The following is a 17,446-nucleotide window of genomic DNA, read 5'->3' on the forward strand; positions in this document are numbered from 1 at the left end:
GGCCTCAAGCATGCTATTTTAGTGTTTTGTTGTTGTTTGTTTCTGGTAGTGGATGTAGGGATAGGACACAGGGATGTTTGACCCTTGGGCTACATCCCCAGCCCTTTTTGTTTATTTTGAAACAGGGTCTTGCTAACCTGCCCAGGCTCCTCTGCAGCCTGAAGTCTTTCTGCCTCAGCCTCCTGAGTTGGTGGTATTGTGGATGTGCATCATCGTGCCTGGCCCTAAGTACCCCGCCCCACCACCGCTTTAAATTTTCATTCAAGCCCTTCTGAAAAGGAAAGAGAAAAAGGAGAGGAGCTGTATAACAGCAAGAGTTATCATACAGCATTGTTAGCTTTCCCCAAAAGACTGAGAGCATCTTCATAACTATTTTCATCTCTGTCAGAGATTTGTACCTCTAGAGAGCTCTCAGCCAGTTTTTCTGCTTCAGTTCTTGGCAGAGGTGATGTGGTAAGGAGAAGAGCTTGACTAGAATTCTAGAGAGCTGGGTTTTAACCCTGACCTTAGCAAGTTTAATTTATGAGCTTCATGTAAATTTCTTATCTCTAAAGTAAGGGTTTGGGTTGATTTAGGTAATCCTCACTGACTTTCGTGGCTTCGTGAATTTTAGAGGCTGGAAAGATACAAAAATTTCCTAAGCTTCTGTTTGGAAAGTTATTTTGTTTCTGAGATGGAGGCCTCCCTATGTTTCTCAGACAGGACCTGAACTCCTGGGCTTAAGCAATCTTGCCTCAGCCTCCAAGTAGCTGGGCCTGTAGGTGTGTGCTACCATACACCTAGCTAGGGAAGTACTTTTGAGTCAATGACCTTGAAATCTACAACATATATCATTCAAAAAAATTTTTTTAGATGTTGATGGATCTTTATTGTATTTATTTATATGTGGTGCTGAGAATCGAACCCAGTGTGTTGCACATACTAGGCAAGTGCTCCACCACTGAGCCACAACCCCAGCCGGTTTTAACCCCTTTTTACTTATTATCTCAGTGTTTCTAGTGTTCTTTCTAGCAGCATATGTAGGAGAGAAACAGTGCACATTTGTGACTGAGCAGACAGGCAACCCTGAGCTGTAGCCTTTGCACCCTCTGAATTTGCTATTCAGCAGCGCTTTTACAGGTCCTGCTTCCTGCTATCACAGGAGTTCCTTCCCTCAGTCCCAGTATTGTGCTGATGATGTCACTTGTGGTGGGGTTTTGGCAGCCCACTTGGTTGGTTATGTAAAACAGGTCAGACCACCTTTACAACAGGAGCCGTGGGTGCTGCGATGATGGAACCCACTGCAGAGGCTTCAGTTTGCCCTGCAGATGGCATGCTTCCTCCCAGGCCTTGCATAGCTTTGATGGTGTTGGCGTCATCTTCTGTTGGGCTTCTCCCTGGAGATGAAGTGGTGACACTTGTTACATGTGGAAGAATCAGGGAGTCAAGCCCAGCGTGGTATTTGTGGAATCACTTGTCTTGTGAAACATACCAAATTGTACTGCCTAGAAAGAACCGTCAGTTCATGCACACCTCTGTAAAGATAGTGGAAAGGTGACAGTCGGGGTCCGGAATCTTTCGTGATTTTGATGGTTGAATACATAGGAACATTTGGAGGCGCTGCTCGATGATACATAGTACTTTTGGAGTTACCTGCTGTATTAGGGTTTCTCAACCTTGGCACTGTTGACATATGGGGTTCAGAGAATTCAGTGCTGAGGGGGGCAGTCCTGTGCTTTGCAGGATATTTACTAGCATTCCTGGCTTCCATTCACTAGATGCTAGTACCATCATCATCTTTCCATGTTATGACATCCAAAAATATCTCCAGACATTGCCAGATGTCCCTGGGAGGCAAAATTGCCCTAGTTGAAACTGCCACTCTAAGTGATTACGTTTCCCTGTTAGGCCTTAAGACGAGGTGTCCCGCCTCTTCTTTCCTGGAGCACCCAGAAACCCACAGTCTATAGTTGGAAATTTATCTGCTTGTAATAGACAAGTAGCAGTAGAAAAAAGATGGAAACTCAATAGTGCCTTGGCTAGAGAATTCTGGAATGTTATCTTTGGGGGACTAGAGCCAGGAGTGAGTTAGATTCTCATCAGTAAAGCTATCCCCATACTCAACTTTTTACTTAAACTGTTTCTTTTCTCCTTAAAAAAAAAAAAAGAAAAGATTATTAAATTATAAATAAGTTAAAGGGTTTGACAAATGTTGTGATTATATCTTGCTTTGAATTTTTAAGTCTTAGAGTTGAATCCATTCAAAAGCCTATTTTAAATTGGATATTATTTAAAGTGGGTTTTTTTGTGGCGGGGGTACTGGGAATTGAACTCAGGTGCACTCTGTCAGTGAGCTACATCCCCAGCCCTATTTCGTATTTTATTTAGAGACAAGATCTCACTGAGTTGCTTAGGGCCTCGCCATTGCTGAGACTGACTTTGAACTCATGATCCTCCTGCCTCAGCCTCCTGAGCTGCTGGGATCACAGGCGTGCACCACTGTGCCTGGCTTAGAGGAATAGTTTTAACCAATGAAAAATATTTTATTTGACTTGATATCTCAAATCTACCTAAGATTATTAATCATTAACTGTAGTTTTTTTTTTTAAAGACAGAGAGAGAGAGAGAGAGAGAGAGAGAGAGAGAGAATTTTTTAATATTTATTTTTTAGTTCTCGGCAGACACAACATCTTTGTTGGTATGTGGTGCTGAGGATCGAACCCGGGTCGCACGCATGCCAGGCGAGCGCACTACCGCTTGAGCCACATCCCCAGCCCATTAACTGTAGTTTTATGTTTGTAAAATATAACTCTTATCTAACCTCAGATACAATTACTAGAAAATCAATTTTGCCTCAAACACCATAGGAAGATATTAAAGTTGAAAGTTACAAACACTTACCTGTAGATTCTGCTCTGCTTTAGTTCTATTGGCAAGAAAATCTTGAGTTAGGTGTATGATGGTGAGTGCCCTTTGGCTTTTACTTCTTGTCTGCCAGTGGACACATGAGCTGCAGCACGTGCAGACCCTCTGAGCAGGGGAAGCCACAGAAGGTGTGCTTGCCTGAAGGGAGGCTGGCTCTAGCCCAGGTCTCTGGCTCCCCAGTTCTTTCTTGTGTCCCGTGTTCTTTCCTCCCAGTAATGTTTAAGGTCAATGAGTTGAAACTTCAGTGTCTATCTAGAGATTAAAATTGCATATTTAATTTTAAATATTTCTTATTATTTTATGTCATTTTTGAAACTTTTTCTTTCAGGACAGAAGTATTTAAAAGGTGTTGGCTTCTAATTTGGCTGTTAGCTTTTCTTTTCCTTTATTCTTATGAACAGGTCTAAGAATAAATAGTGATGAAGGATGGAGGATGGCTCCATGATTCTTGACTTTACTGTTAGAGCAGGAGTTTTGCCATTTCCTGTCATTAGCATTTATTCTGCAGAACTGGGGGTGGTCTATGAATGAAAGTCACAATATTGAGCCTAGGTAGAGTCTGGTATTCCCAGATACACAAGAAAGTGATATCTACCTTATAAGTCATGGTGTGTTTAAAAACTGCAGTGAACTTCCCAGGGAATACTGCAAAGAGAAATGAATAGCTTTAAGTCATCTCATTGCAAACCATGTAAGGAAATTCTGCTTCTTGCTGTTACACCAACTGCAGACTCTGTTCCTTGCAGGCTTTTCCTGCCTCAGATACAGACTGGAAGAAGTAGTTTATCATCGTGGACAACATGGTCCCACGGAACCCAGTGTCATCTTTATTGTGGTGAATGTTAAGTTCATTAGGAAGAGAATAGGAATATGTAATGTTAATGTAGCTTTCAAAGTCACTAGTTTTATGGCTTATCTAATTTCAGTATTTGAAAAAAAATTAAAGCACAAAATGATCCAGTTTGTACATTATCGTCTGTTTGCCAAATGCCAATTATTTTGAGCTTTTATCTTGTATTTGCAGCCAAAATATTTTCCAAATCTTTTTGTGAATTTCTGTAATTAGTAATGGTTATTTATCCTACATTAGTGCATTTGTTCTTAGTGGTTTGGCAAACCAAATTGTTTTAAATGTAAGTAGGATTAGAAAGCACATGGGAATCTCTTTTTGAGAGAAGTGGGGGTGGTAGGTAAATTACCAGGTGACTGAAAACTTGAGCAGTTTAGAGAAAAGTAGAATTTATCATACTGCTGGTAAGTAAAATTTTGTCTGAATGTTGAGAAAATAGATCCCATTTCTGTCAGTTCATAGTTGTATAGCACTGTGAATGAAATAGTTTTCCATTTTCTAGCTATGAGTTAATATTGGTACAGAAATATTTCAAGTGCCGCTGAGAAAAACACGGTAAGGTAATTATTCTCATGACCACTAGAGGGTGTGAGTACCGTCTGCTGAAATTTTATGCTGTCCTACAAACAGTGTCCACTTACACAAGAAATATGTCAATGAGGATTTGCTGGCCTCTTAGAAGTAACCAATTTCCAACTTCCTCATTATAACAGGTGCTAAGTAAATACACTGTGTGTCATAGGATGAAATTAACCACAAACTGGGTCAAGTTAGATAAATACAAACTGGGTCTAGTATTCATTGTGTCTTGTTTTTTTGCTAAGGTGTGAACTTGATGGAGGAGTTTTGTCTTTTTATCTTTTTATTCCTGTTTGTTCATTAACAAGTGTCTGTTTGCTCTGTGCCAGGCAGTCTTGGAGCTGGAGTTATAGCATGGAGGTAGACAACAAACAAACAGGAGAACACTGTAAATTTTATGTTGTGTTAGGATTTCAAACCCAGGGCCTTAGATGTGCCAGGCAAGCACTGTATCACTAAGCTACACCCCCAGCCCTACAAACAGGAAAACAAACAAGGGTCCTAGGCGGAAGAGTGTCTTTCTAATATTCACGTCTGGGTGAAACTTTAGGATGTGACCTTATTTGGAAATAGGGTCTTGAAAGTTATCATCCTGGATTTAGGGTGGGTCCTAAATCCAAAACCTGGTATGTTGATCAAAAAAGGAGAAGGCACAGAGAAAAAGGCCATGTGAAGATGAAGGCAGAAATTGAAGTCAAGGAAGGAATGCCTGGAGCTACCAGCTGCTGGAAGAGGCGAGGCAGGACCCTCTGCCCCTTACCAGGAGAGCATGATTTTGAACTTCCAGCTGCTAGAACTGTGGAATAATTTCTGTGGTTTTGAACCACCAGTTTGTAGTAATTTGTTAGGGCAACTCTAGGAAGTAAATGCATAGGGTAACTTGAGGTAGTATGTGAGGAGAAGTAGAGAAGGATGATTTAGGGACATAGGGGAAGGACGCTGTTATTTTAGAAGCCAGGCAAGACCTCTTTAGGAAATAAGATTGGAATAAATCTTAAATAATGTGGAGCCTATGTGATTGGACCCAACCCTGAAGAGATTTTAGAGTGCTCTAGAACATGGGCATAATCAGTGCAAAGCCCTGAGAAGGAATGGGACTAATGGGGCCCAAGAAGCGGTCACAGAGGCATCTTTTCACCAGTGTGTGTCCTGATGACACTGTTGATTGGCGGACCAACGAAGGAAGAGCAACACTAGCACTTGGGCACCTGGAGGCTATGTGGGCATCCTGGAGTGGACTGCTAAGAGGCACTGCAGCTGGCAAGCATCAGAAGACAGAGGGACATCCCTGCACCCTGGGGGCTTGAATCCTGATGTCATGTTCCCAGTATCAGGTGACCTGTATTCTTGCCCAGCTCCTCTGGAAGGCACCTCCAAATGCACTGAGTACAGGGTTAGAGTTGTCGCTTTTGAGCCAGCTCATGGGTTTATTTCAGCTGAGCAGACCAAGGCCTAGACCTAGAAAGGTCTCAGGGTGAAGATGTGTTTGTTCCTCAAACTCACCTTTCTTCAGCTTCAGCTAAAAATGTGGGGGAAACTAAAATATAGGTAGCTATTTTGTGAGAATTTCTTAAAATGACATAGGTTCTGTTGGGGAGACATTGAAATTTTAGAGAACAAACAGGAAAACGCTTTAAATTTCATGTTGTGTTAGGATTTCAAAATTTTATTTTATACATAACCAGGACCAGTTTAATAACTTTTTTTTTAGAATTTTTGTTGGTTGTAGATGGACCCAATATCTTTATTTTTATTTGTTTTTATGTGGTGATGAGGATCGAACCCAGGGCCTTGCATGTGCTAGGTGAGCTCTCTACCGCTGAGCCACAACCCCAGCCCCAATTTGGTAACTTTTAAATAATAATTTACAATACAGGGCAGGGGATGTAACTTGGTGGTCGAGCACTTGACTTGAGTGTGCAAGGTCCTGGTTTCAGTTCCCAGCACTGTAAAACAAACAAAAGCCAAAGAATAAATTGCAATAGAAATAAACAGTTAACCATTACTTCACTTTATTTCCTCTTTTTTATAATTTTGAAGTATTAATTTCAGGTTATTCTCAAGCAAGCCAGTGTTATATATTTGACACAGAATGCTACAGTGTTGTATCTGTCACGTAGCACTTAAAATGTACTTTGCCTGTCTTTTGTTTCTGTTTGAGGCAGGACCTTGCTAAGTTGCTCAGACTGGGCTGGAACTCAAGGTCTTCCTGCCTCAGCCTCCTTAGTAGCTGGGATTGAAGTTACTGTACTCTGTCAACTTCTTGTGTTTTTAATAGCTAGTATTTTACAGTTTATATACTTGTAGTCATCTCATATAGTTACTGAATCTTGTGTTCTTCATTTCTTTGGCAATGAAAAGTGAAAATAATTTTTCCCATAGGGCTGTTTTGCTTTGCAATGTTTGGTGAATTTCTTTGGTCAAACGACTTGAAAATTCAGTAGCATTCACTTGAAGCAGAGGCTCTTTCATCCAAGCCATGCAAATTGTGGTGGGGATGGCATTAGTGAAAAAGAACCTTAGCTCATCATCACCTGTGGTGGTGCCCATGTGCAGTCCCAGTGGCTCAGGAGGCTGTGGCAGGAGGACCGTAACTTCCAATCCAGCCTCAGCAACTGAGCGAGGCCCTAGGCAACCTGTCTCAAAGTAAAACACAAAAAAGGGTTGGGGATGTGGCTCAATGGTTAAGCACCCCTGGGTTTAATCTCTGGTACCAACAAACAAAAAAACAAACCCATTATATTGTAGAAATGTCCACAAAGGATACCTGCACATGGTTCATCCTCTGTTCACTTTGTTTTAAACATTTTTAGTTATGGATGGACCTTTATTTTATTTAATTTATTTATATTTAGTGCTGAGCATTGAACCTAGTGCCTCTCACATGCTAGGCCAGCGCTTTACTGAGCTACCACCCTAGCCCCTCTATTTACTTTTACCTTTTATTCTTTTGTGGGGGGTGGGTGCTGGGGATTGAACCCGGGGCCTTGTGCATGCAAGGCAAGCTCTCTACCAGCTGAGCAATATCTCCCCAGCCCTCCTTTTATTCACTTTTAAAGGTTTATTTTGGATTTCCTTGGAGACTCAGAATTCATGTTTGTTTTACTTTGATTATTCTGTGCATGTGTGCATGTGTGTACATGTATACATATGTAATTGCATATATGCATGTAGATACATGCATGTTGATAGGCCACATATCCACTACCACAAGCTACCTAAGATAACGTGGGATGGGCTGGGGCTGTAGCTCAGTGGCAGAGCACTTGCCTAGCATGTGTTAGGCACTGGGTTCCATCCTTAGCACCACATAAGAGTGAAAGAAAGAAAATAAAGGCATGCTGTTCATCTTGATAATGTGGGAGAAGTATCACATTATTTAATTTCTATCTATAGAATATTTATTAATACTTAGAATGAATTTATTCCATAGGTTTTAGTTTGAGAGATTAGTCAGAATTTAAAGAAACTTAAATGAGTCCTTTTTCTTTCAATTAGTTTCCATTTTGTTATGTCCCATATTACCTAAGTGGCTAGAATTTCTGAAGATTCTATCGTCCTTTTTTTAAGTAGGAAAGTTTATTACATGATCATAGAAGGGTTTGAAATCTTAAGAACACAAATACTGTAGAATTTACTTTAAGTCAGTTGTAGGTTGACTTATTAAAAATGTTTTGAAGGAATAGGGCAAGAGCAAATTTTGTTTTCAATAACTTGGGCTGGGATGTGGCTCAGTGGTAGAGCGTGTGCTTGAGCACGTGAGAGCCCCTGGGTTTAGTTCCCAGCTCCACAGAACACAAACTTTGCTTTCCTAGTTCCTTAGTTTGAGAAATTGGTTATTTGCTAAATTTTCTGGATGTTCGGTTTAAAAGTTCTATCTGTTTCTATTAGAATGAAAACAGATTGATTCATTTAAAGTTAAATCTTAGTAATTAGGTAATTGGCTTTTATTGGGAAGGTAATATACTTTTCTACAGATCAGAAATTAATGTACTGATTTCAAACCTAGTCAGCAGATTAAATTTGCACCTTAACTTTTGGGTTCAATTTTGTCCCAGTAATAAATAAGCCTCCACAGTTACTGAGAACATGGTGTTGAGGCTTTTGGGCTGAAAAGGACTCTTTGAATTGCCTGGTGCCTTAGTTTATCAGGTTTACTTTTCATGCCAATTCCATGAAGAGCTGGGCCTGTTTCCTAGAGAGGAAACTGAGGCTAATGTGAAGGATCATCCACTATTGGGCACTCAGCCACGACTCGGCTGAAGTCTTCTGACTCCAGGCCCAGCACTCTCCTCAGGGAGCCCACAGTTGAGCTATTAAGACAGGTGACAATGATTAAAGAGCAAAACCAGGTAGAAGAAGTGCCATAGGACCTCCAAAGAAGAATAGGTGCTGTGAGCAGGAAGGCAGAATGTGTCCAGTAGGCGACAGTTCATAGGTTTGGCAGATGGAAGGGCCATTCTTTGGTAAACTTGTTGTAGAATGAGCAAGTGGAAATGAGTTTGGTGAGGGTGGAGGTGCAGAAGGGCAAATGTTGAACCTTCTGCAGCTGCCCTGACCAGAGAGGACAGTTGACCTGTCACTGGACTATTGAACACACATGAAACCGCTCAGATATATCCTGATTTCCAGTGAAGTGGGAAGGTGAATTTGGAGTGAATTAAACCATTCGAGTACCTGACCTGGAGGTTTTGAGCCAGGTCTAGAAGAATGCTGTCAGAAGAGGTGGAAAGCCCTGCTCAGGGTGGGAGAATGAGCTTTGAGCTTCAGTGCCCCAGAGTAGCCATGCCCATCCTATAAAGGCTGCTGCACTCCGTCCCTTAGCCCCAGGACTTTCTGGATGGAGGTGGAGTTCACCCCCAGCTTGCAGCCTTTCTTGCGTGGGTAGACTTTTTAAAGAAATGCAACAAAATGCACTAATTATCAATTATTATGTCTTGTTATTTTTTGCATATTTAAAATATTCTCCATTACATGACTGAGAATGTCTCAGTCGCCTAATTGTGCTCTTGTTCCTGCAGCCTGGAGTACTCGGGTACTTTGAATTCAGCAGCTCACCCCAGCCTCCTGGCTATCTGACCTTCTTCACCTCGGCCTTGCACTCATTAAAGAAAGGTAAAACAGATTCACATTAAGACATTAGAACTTTAACAGAGATATATTTGTATTGATATCTTTTGCATATATTATCATGCTGACTATGTTTTCTAATTTGCTAGATTCCTTTTCTCAACGTATTCTTAGTAAATTATTACATTTTTTAATGTTCTGTCATTAGCAAACGAAGTACTGTACTATTTCAAATACAGTCTTTTCAGTGTTTAGCTTTTTTAAAATAGAGTTTGATCATATGGTATCTACAACTATATATTTTGTACTATAAAACTTATTATATCATTTGGTCATTGTGTAGTGTGTAGTTACAAGTTTGGGTCAGAGTTTGTAGTGATTATCTAATCTGTCAGTTGCATATACCCTAATTCAGCAATGCACTTCTTTGGGTTTTTACAAATACAAAGTCCCGTCCCATTACGCAGAAACCTGCTGCCCTCTCCTCTCGCCACCTTTCATTGACTTAGTTGCCACGTGTGGTTGGGAGTCCTGCTTTCCCATCGTCCTGCGTTTCCCATGTGGCTCTGCGTTCCCTCCCGTCATGACTCGGGGCTGTTGCTCTGCTGGACACTTTCATCTGCTCACTTGTCTCAGTCTCTTTGTCAGCACTCTGCTTCAGGCCCCTTCACCCACTCTGAACCCGACCGGAGGACATGTCACCAGGATCTGGTGTCACCCTTCCTCCTTGACTGTGCTTTTGCACATGCTGCTCCTGCCTGGAAGGCAGAAGTGCCCCAGCCTCAGGCCTGATTGTCTACCCCATAGCAGACCCTTTCATCTTTAGGGTGCAGCTCAAACATCACTGTTGCAACTCAGTAACTTATCCCTCCCTCATTCTAAATTGGGTGCCCCATTGTTTCTTTCGTAGCACTAAACACAGTTTACATTTGTGTATGCAGTTATAAGATGGTTTGTTTAATATCTTTTTTCCTCAGATTTCTGAGGATAGAGACCATGTATCTTTCTTTGGTTTAGGTTTTTCTCCAGTGTCTGGCACATAGCAGGGGCTTGATCAGTATTTGCCAAGTGAGTGATCAGATTGATGGCCATATCATCTTACTCCAATAGACCAACTGAAAATATGTAGCCATCTGTTTGTTACTGGTTATTAAGTTGCTTCAGCTTTTTTATTATAGCAGTATGTCATTAATACATCAGTCATACAACTGGCTATTTTGGTGTGTACATTGTCTTAAGATTTTGTTGTGTACATATTTTTTGTATGGGGTCGTTGGGGGAGAAAGCAAGCTTTCATGTCTTCCGTCCACGTGGAAGAGTTGAGCTATGCAGCTTCAAGTGACCAAGAAGACTTAGTGAATCAGAGTTTGTACTTTGTAAACAAAATACTGGCAACTTAAAGAAGCTTTAGAAGGAGACTTTCAAAGCCTTTCATGAAAAATTAAAGCCTTTTAAGGAAAAATTAAAGTCTTTAACTTAGGATTAAATATGAAAGGAAACGTAGAATCTTTCACTGATGTGGTAGAAGCATGCAAGCTCTTGAATTGAAGGGGATATTAGAATCATAGAAGGATGCTTTACTTGATTATCTTCTATTATGTCCTGCTGTACTGTGTTAGTGAAAATAAGTCACTCATCTTAAACTATTTTTTCATTCAGAGGTTTCTAAAGTGGAAAAACCTTTCCAAATGCAAGTCAGTAGATTTTTCCCCTTTCTTTAAGCAAAGGGAGGGTAAAATGAGAATAAAATAGGATTACGAGGGATAAAAGGCTAAAAGTTACTCAAGCCAGGTATGGTGGTGTGTACTTGTACTCTCACTCCCCGTTACTCAGCAGTGGAGGCAGAAGGATCCCTTGAGACCAGGAATTCAAGGCCATAATGAATGAAACATCATTTCCAAAATGAACCACAGGGAAAAGGGCTGGAAGAGGAGTTGCTCAGTGGTAGCACCTTTGCCTAGCATGTTCAAGGTCCAGGATTCCAGCCCTAGCACTAATTAGATGAATAATAAACCTTAGAAGTACAAAATGAACCTCCTTGGTCAAATCACAAATTTTGACAAATGATTATATGAAACTTTTTCTTATAAATGTGGTCTGGGTTTAATCTTTTCTACTCTGTTCTATGATTCTAGTTGGGCCTGGCCTTGAAAAGTCCTGTTGCGTGTGCAAGTTTATGGGAACTTAGATTCATTCTAGGGGCTGGGGATGTGGCTCAAGCAGTAGCGCGCTCTCCTGGCATGCGTGCGGCCCGGATTCAATCCTCAGCACCACATACAAACAAAGATGTTGTGTCCGCCGAAAACTAAAAAATAAATATTAAAATTCTCTCTCTTTAAAAAAAAAAAGATTCATTCTAACTAATCTTTATCCACCTCATTTTTGTGTGGGTGCTAAATTTACATTTAAGCTTAATGAACCATTTTTAGAAGAAAGACAAATTTGAAATGACAGTTTTCTCTAATATGTACACCATGGAGGATTACTTAAAATAAATCTTACCTTGAGCATCTAGGCTTTTCCCACTTTGTTTTTCTTATTCTGAAGTCAAATAGTATTTTCCTTGTTATTCACAACAGCTTGCAAAAAGAGAAACATGCACTTTAAAAAAAAAAAAAGATGCAGTTTCACATGTAAATTCTAGGTGGATGTCCTATTTAGAATGGGTACACAGATCAGGACCTGAGGAAAGGTCAACAAGCTTCATGTTTGCTCAGAGAGCAGAGCTGAAGAAGTGCTCGACTCTGCCTAGAAAGCAGATGCGCACAGAGCACGGATGCCTTGCTTCACATGCACACACTCTCCCTGTGCTTGATGGTTTGGTTTTGTGTTCAACCATGCTGGAGAGGGAACTCGGGGGCTTAAGGGCCCTGCCATGGAGCCACTTCCCCAGCCCGATGTAATGGTTCTTCGAAGTTGCCTTAGAAGTGGCCAGGACCTTTCTGAGTTGTTCATTTGTTTCTTGAAGCCAGCTGACCATCAGTCTACAGAGAATTTGACACTGTGCCACAGAAGAAGCACCATGTCTGGGTGCCATATTGTGTGGTAAGGGATGTCCCTGGGGATGCCAAGGCTGAGTGGCAAGGCCTGATTCTGTGGTGCTTTACTACTGCCTTTAGGCTGTTTGTTGAATATCTTGACAATCAATAAAATTAGGGGAAATTCATTTCCCATCTCCACATTATAACATGAATTGTCTTCTCTTTTAATTATTTCCTTTCCTCTCAATTACTGGTATCCTTTACTTGTGGATCTCAGCCTTGATGCTGGTCTGTCAGTAGCAGATGGTGTGGGCAGGAATACTTGGTTATATTTCTGTCCATTATTTTCCTAGCTTCTTTTTCTCCTTCTCTTCCTCCTTCATCTTCCTCTTCCTCTTCTCTTTCTACTCCTCCACCCTTTTTTTCTTTCTTCTTCTGTTTCATCCCCACCCCCCAGCCTCTAGTATTGGACACTCTACCCTTAGCTACATCCCCACCTCTTTTTATTTTATATTTTGGGACAGATTCTCATTAAGTTGCTGAGGCTGGCCTCAAACTTATGATCCTCCTGCCTCAGCCTCCCAAGTAGCTGGGATTAGAGGTGAGCCCTGCTGTGCCTGGTTCTATCATTATTCTTCATGTAGCAATTGTATATTTTCATGTTGTTAAATCCCTGGTTCTTTTTATTAATTTTTTCCCTAAAAAAAAAAAAAAAACTTTCTTCTTTTTTAAATGTGAAAGTTATTTACAAAGTACGCTACCTGGCTATTTTGACTCAAGATGTACAGCTCTTGATTTTTTTCCCCCATCCTTCTTGTTGGCTAATCGATTAGCACCATTTACAAAATGATGCTTCCTTTCTCCCTCATCTTGGCGATACCTGCTTTACCAGAGTCCCTACTTCCACACAGTCCCGCCTGTTCCTTTGTTTTCTCTTGGTCTCGATGTCTATTTTTAGATGAATGAATGTAATTGAATTTCTTGCTTCATAAACTGTTATTCTGTGGTAAACTGTGGACTCCACTTCCTTTAATTCTTGTGTTTTGTGGGATATTCTTTTTATACATCCATGCCTTTGACAGGATTTTGGTTGTAATTGAATTACATGTCTAAATTGACTTGAAGATAGTTGACATGATCGTAACATTTAGCTTCCCTTTGTAGGCTCACAGTATGATCCCTCATTTACTCAAACCCTCCTTTCATTTTTCCTAGTAGGTCTACGGGTCTCTCGTCACAATCCTGAATGATAGTCGTTGTGTTTCCTGAGCCTAAAGGGTGCCCCTTTGGCGTCCTCCGCTCTGCCCGACTGGGGAGCCTGCTCTTCTTGGAACTGTTTCATATGCGCAGGAGCCTTCACAATTTGTTTACCTAAAGAAAATTTGGTAAAGGGCTCATTTTTCTTTTCCTGTTTGTGGTGCTGGGGATTGAACTCAGGGCGTTGTGTGTGCGAGGCAAGCACTCTACCAACTGAGCTCTGTCCCCAGCCTAAGGGCTCATTTTTTTAAGTTGCTTGGTTTTTTTCCCGCCTCATCCTACAGTTATTTCATTATTTCCTATAGAATGATGTGCTAGTAAACTGTCGACACATTTCTGTGACGATGTGGCAGTTTTGTTGCTGTGGTGTTCTGAGGAGGAGCCGCAGCACTGAGGGTGAGCTCACAGCCTTACGTGAGTGAGGCCAGTGCCCTCTACGGAGCTTCCGCTCCAGTCCCTGGCGATGGTTTTGAAAAAGAAGATCTGCAGCAAATTTTGATCTTGTTTTTCATCTGACCTACAACAGCGATGCGCAGCTGTTGGGTCCCTCTGCTCCACCAAGAGGCGCCTACTGCTGCTATGGTTGCTGGTGTCCTGCTCCATAGCCTTACTCATGAATAAAGCTTTTCTGGAGCATTTTCTGTTCAGTTTTCAAATTCTACACAACATCAAGAGGTCTGGAGGTAGGTCTTCTTGCAGTGTGTAATGGTCTTAAAGGCTTTGAGAAAACAGGACTGCCAAGCAAAGCTGACTCAGAGATTACTTCATCTGTTTTTTTTGGGCTCCTTGAATCTACAGATGAGGCCTTGCTCTTAACAATGCTCTCTAAGTGGAACAGGGTCTAGGACCACGTGGTGTTCTCAGATAATCTCGTTGGTTATTGTAGTTCTCACTCATAGAGGGAAGTCTTCAAACTGTCCGCCTTTGTTCTAAGAGCCTCTGGGTGCTTGTTAATACATTAGAATAAACATGTTAGCAATTCCACACCTAAAGCTGACTTTTGAACTACATTGCATTTATGTTAGCTACAGAATTCTTTTGGTCGGGGGGTGGCAGAGATTGAACCCAGGAATGGAATGCTTTATCACTGAGCCATGTCCCCAACTCTTTTTACTTTTTATTTTGAGATAGGGTCTCAGTAAGTTGTTGAGAACGTCACCAAGTTGCTGAGGCTAGCCTCTAACTTGTGATCCTCCTGCTTCAGCCTGAGTGGCTAGAATTATAGGTGTGCACCACATGCTCAGCTCATGAGAAATAATTTTATTTCCATTATGACTTATTTTTGAAGCTTTTAAAATACTGCTAGGTACGAATTAAGGCCAAAAAAGAAACTCCTAGCACCAGTTGCACATGACAAGCTGATATTTGAGCACCTCCATGACGGCACTATACCTCCATCTTTACCATCACTCTTTGAAGTGGGCACTGTTTTTTTTTTTTAGAGAGAGAGAGAGAGAGAGAGAGAGAGAATTTTATTTATTTTTTAGTTTTTTCAGTGGACACAACATCTTTGTTTGTATGTGGTGCTGAGGATCGAACCCGGGCCGCACACATGCCAGGCGAGTGCGCTACCACTTGAGCCACATCTCCAGCCCAAAGTGGGCACTGTTTACAGATGGGAAAACTAAGCTTCTGAGGAGGTTGTTACCTTACTCAGGGGTCAAGGTGGTAGGCAGAATGACAACTTCCCATAAAAGAGAACCTATAAATTTGTTAAGCTGCAAGGAGGAATTATATTGCTGACAAATTGACCTGGAGGTAGGGAGAGTTCCCAGGGCTATCTAGGGAATATTTCCATTGTATAGAAAGGATTCTTAAAAGCAGAATTGAGGGGCTGGGGATGTGGCTCAAGCGGTAGCGCGTTCGCCTGGCATGCGTGCTGCCCGGGTTCGATCCTCAGCACCACATACCAACAAAGATGTGTGTCCGCCGAGAACTAAAAAATAAATATTAAAAATTCTCTCTCTCTCTCTCTCTCTCTCTTTAAAAAAAAAAAAAAAAAAAAAAAGCAGAATTGAGAGCCAGAAGAACAATGTCAGAGTGATGTGACTTGTCTAGCCTTTGTCTCTGGCTTTGAAGATGAAGGGGGCTGCAGCTAAGCAATTTGGGCAACTTCTGGGAGCTACAAAAGGCCAGGAAATGGATTATCCTTAGAGCCCCCAGAAGGATCATGCTCTGTTGACAGGGCAGGGTTGATTTCAGCTCATGAAACTCATTTTAGTCTTCTGATCTCCAGAACTTTAAGATAATGTATGTTGTTTTATACCACTAAGTCTGTGGTAATTTGTTATAGCAGTGACAGGAAACTAATACGGTCACACAGCAGTAAATGCAGGAGCTGAGATGGGAGTAGACCCGTGGTCCAGAACTCACCTCTTCCAGCCCTGCTCCATTCTGCCTCTGGCCACTGTGCTTCACGGGGATGAGGCTGGTGGCCCAATATGGTGCTTCCCTCCTGGCCTTACCTGTGGAGCTGCTTTAAATGTAATGCCTTTCTCTGGTTAATATCCCCCTTGCTAATTTGTCAAGGCCTAGTTGAAGTCCTGGAGATTGATTCCATATTGCCTAGCAGCATGACGTCTCACATCCCGTGGGCATCAAAAGGAGGTGTTCTTACCACCGACTCCCTTCTTGGAACTCCTGTTGTGCGTTAGTAGGCTGTCCGCACTCAGCAGCTCGGGCTGGCTTCCCGTTTTCCCTTGGGCTTTAGTGATACCTTCCGAAGGAGAAGTTCCCACAGGCAGGGACTAGGAGGTCTCCTGAGAATAAGTCATGTTACTAGCAGGCTTCCTGCTCCCACCACAGCCCAGCCATGACTCCTCACTGGTTTTCGGGTTCATACAGCTGATCCCTTAGAACAGAAGAACCTGAAAGCAGCAAGTGGAGGAGGCTGTCTAAGCTGACAAGGTTAGACTGTGAAGTCTTATCTTCTCTGACAGCAAAAAGAAAGGAATTTAATTGAAATGTATACAAGGGAAGTATTTGAATTGATTGATTTACTATTGTTTTGGTATTTGTTCAATGAGAACAAACAGTTGATATATATTTTACTGTGACCTTAAATATATGTGACAATGCATTTATGGCTCTGTTGTTTCTTCTATCAAAAAATAATTTATATGGAACTACATTGCTCTTTCTCCCATGCTTAACTTACAAGAAAGAAACTCATGGCTAAGATGTCACGTGTTTACTTAGCAGTATGTTGGCAAGCACCAGAATGTGCCTGTGGTGCCCAGGTGCCAGGATTTTTTTTTTTTCTCCTAGATGATTGCCTTGTGCTTTATATGAAGAGTTTAGAAAATGTATGAGCCTTGAAGTCACATTTCTAGGGGGAAAATGCAATAATAGCAATAGTTTATACTTTGAAAACAAGGATTTTCGTATTCTGTTTAGGCCTTTGAAAGTTTTTTCAAGTTGATGGATGTATTTATTTTTTAAAACTTTTTTTTTTTTTTGGGGGGGGGGCTGGGGATGTGGCTCAAGCGGTAGCGTGCTCGCCTGGCATGCGTGCGGCCCGGGTTCGATCCTCAGCACCACATACCAACAAAGATGTTGTGTCCGCCGAGAACTAAAAAATAAATATTAAAAAAAATTCTCTCTCTCTCTCTCTCTCTCTCTCTCTCTCTCTCTCCTCTCTCACTCTCTTTTTAAAAAAAATTTTTTTTAAAGGGGGGAGAGAGAGAGAATTTTTAATATTTATTTTGTAGTTTTCGGTGGACACAACATCTTTGTTTATATGTGGTGCTGAGGATTGAACCCGGGCCGCACGCATGCCAGGCGAGCACGCTACCGCTTGAGCCAC

At 41.5% G+C, this 17,446-nt stretch overlaps 1 protein-coding gene across 3 annotated transcripts in view; it reads left to right on the top strand.

The window, feature by feature from the left end:
* The window catches only part of TXNDC11 (thioredoxin domain containing 11), a 61,833-nt gene that overhangs the window by 16,510 nt on the left and 27,877 nt on the right, over positions 1 to 17,446 (top strand). For all 3 annotated transcript variants that reach the window (XM_081299077.1, XM_081299075.1, XM_081299076.1), the window contains one exon: positions 9,355 to 9,448. In XM_081299077.1, coding sequence (XP_081155203.1) covers positions 9,355 to 9,448 — 94 coding nt within the window. The remainder of the gene's footprint in view (positions 1 to 9,354; positions 9,449 to 17,446) is intronic.

Source organism: Spermophilus citellus, assembly GCF_964194105.1.
Source record: "Spermophilus citellus genome assembly, chromosome: 6".
Taxonomy (NCBI): domain Eukaryota; kingdom Metazoa; phylum Chordata; class Mammalia; order Rodentia; family Sciuridae; genus Spermophilus; species Spermophilus citellus.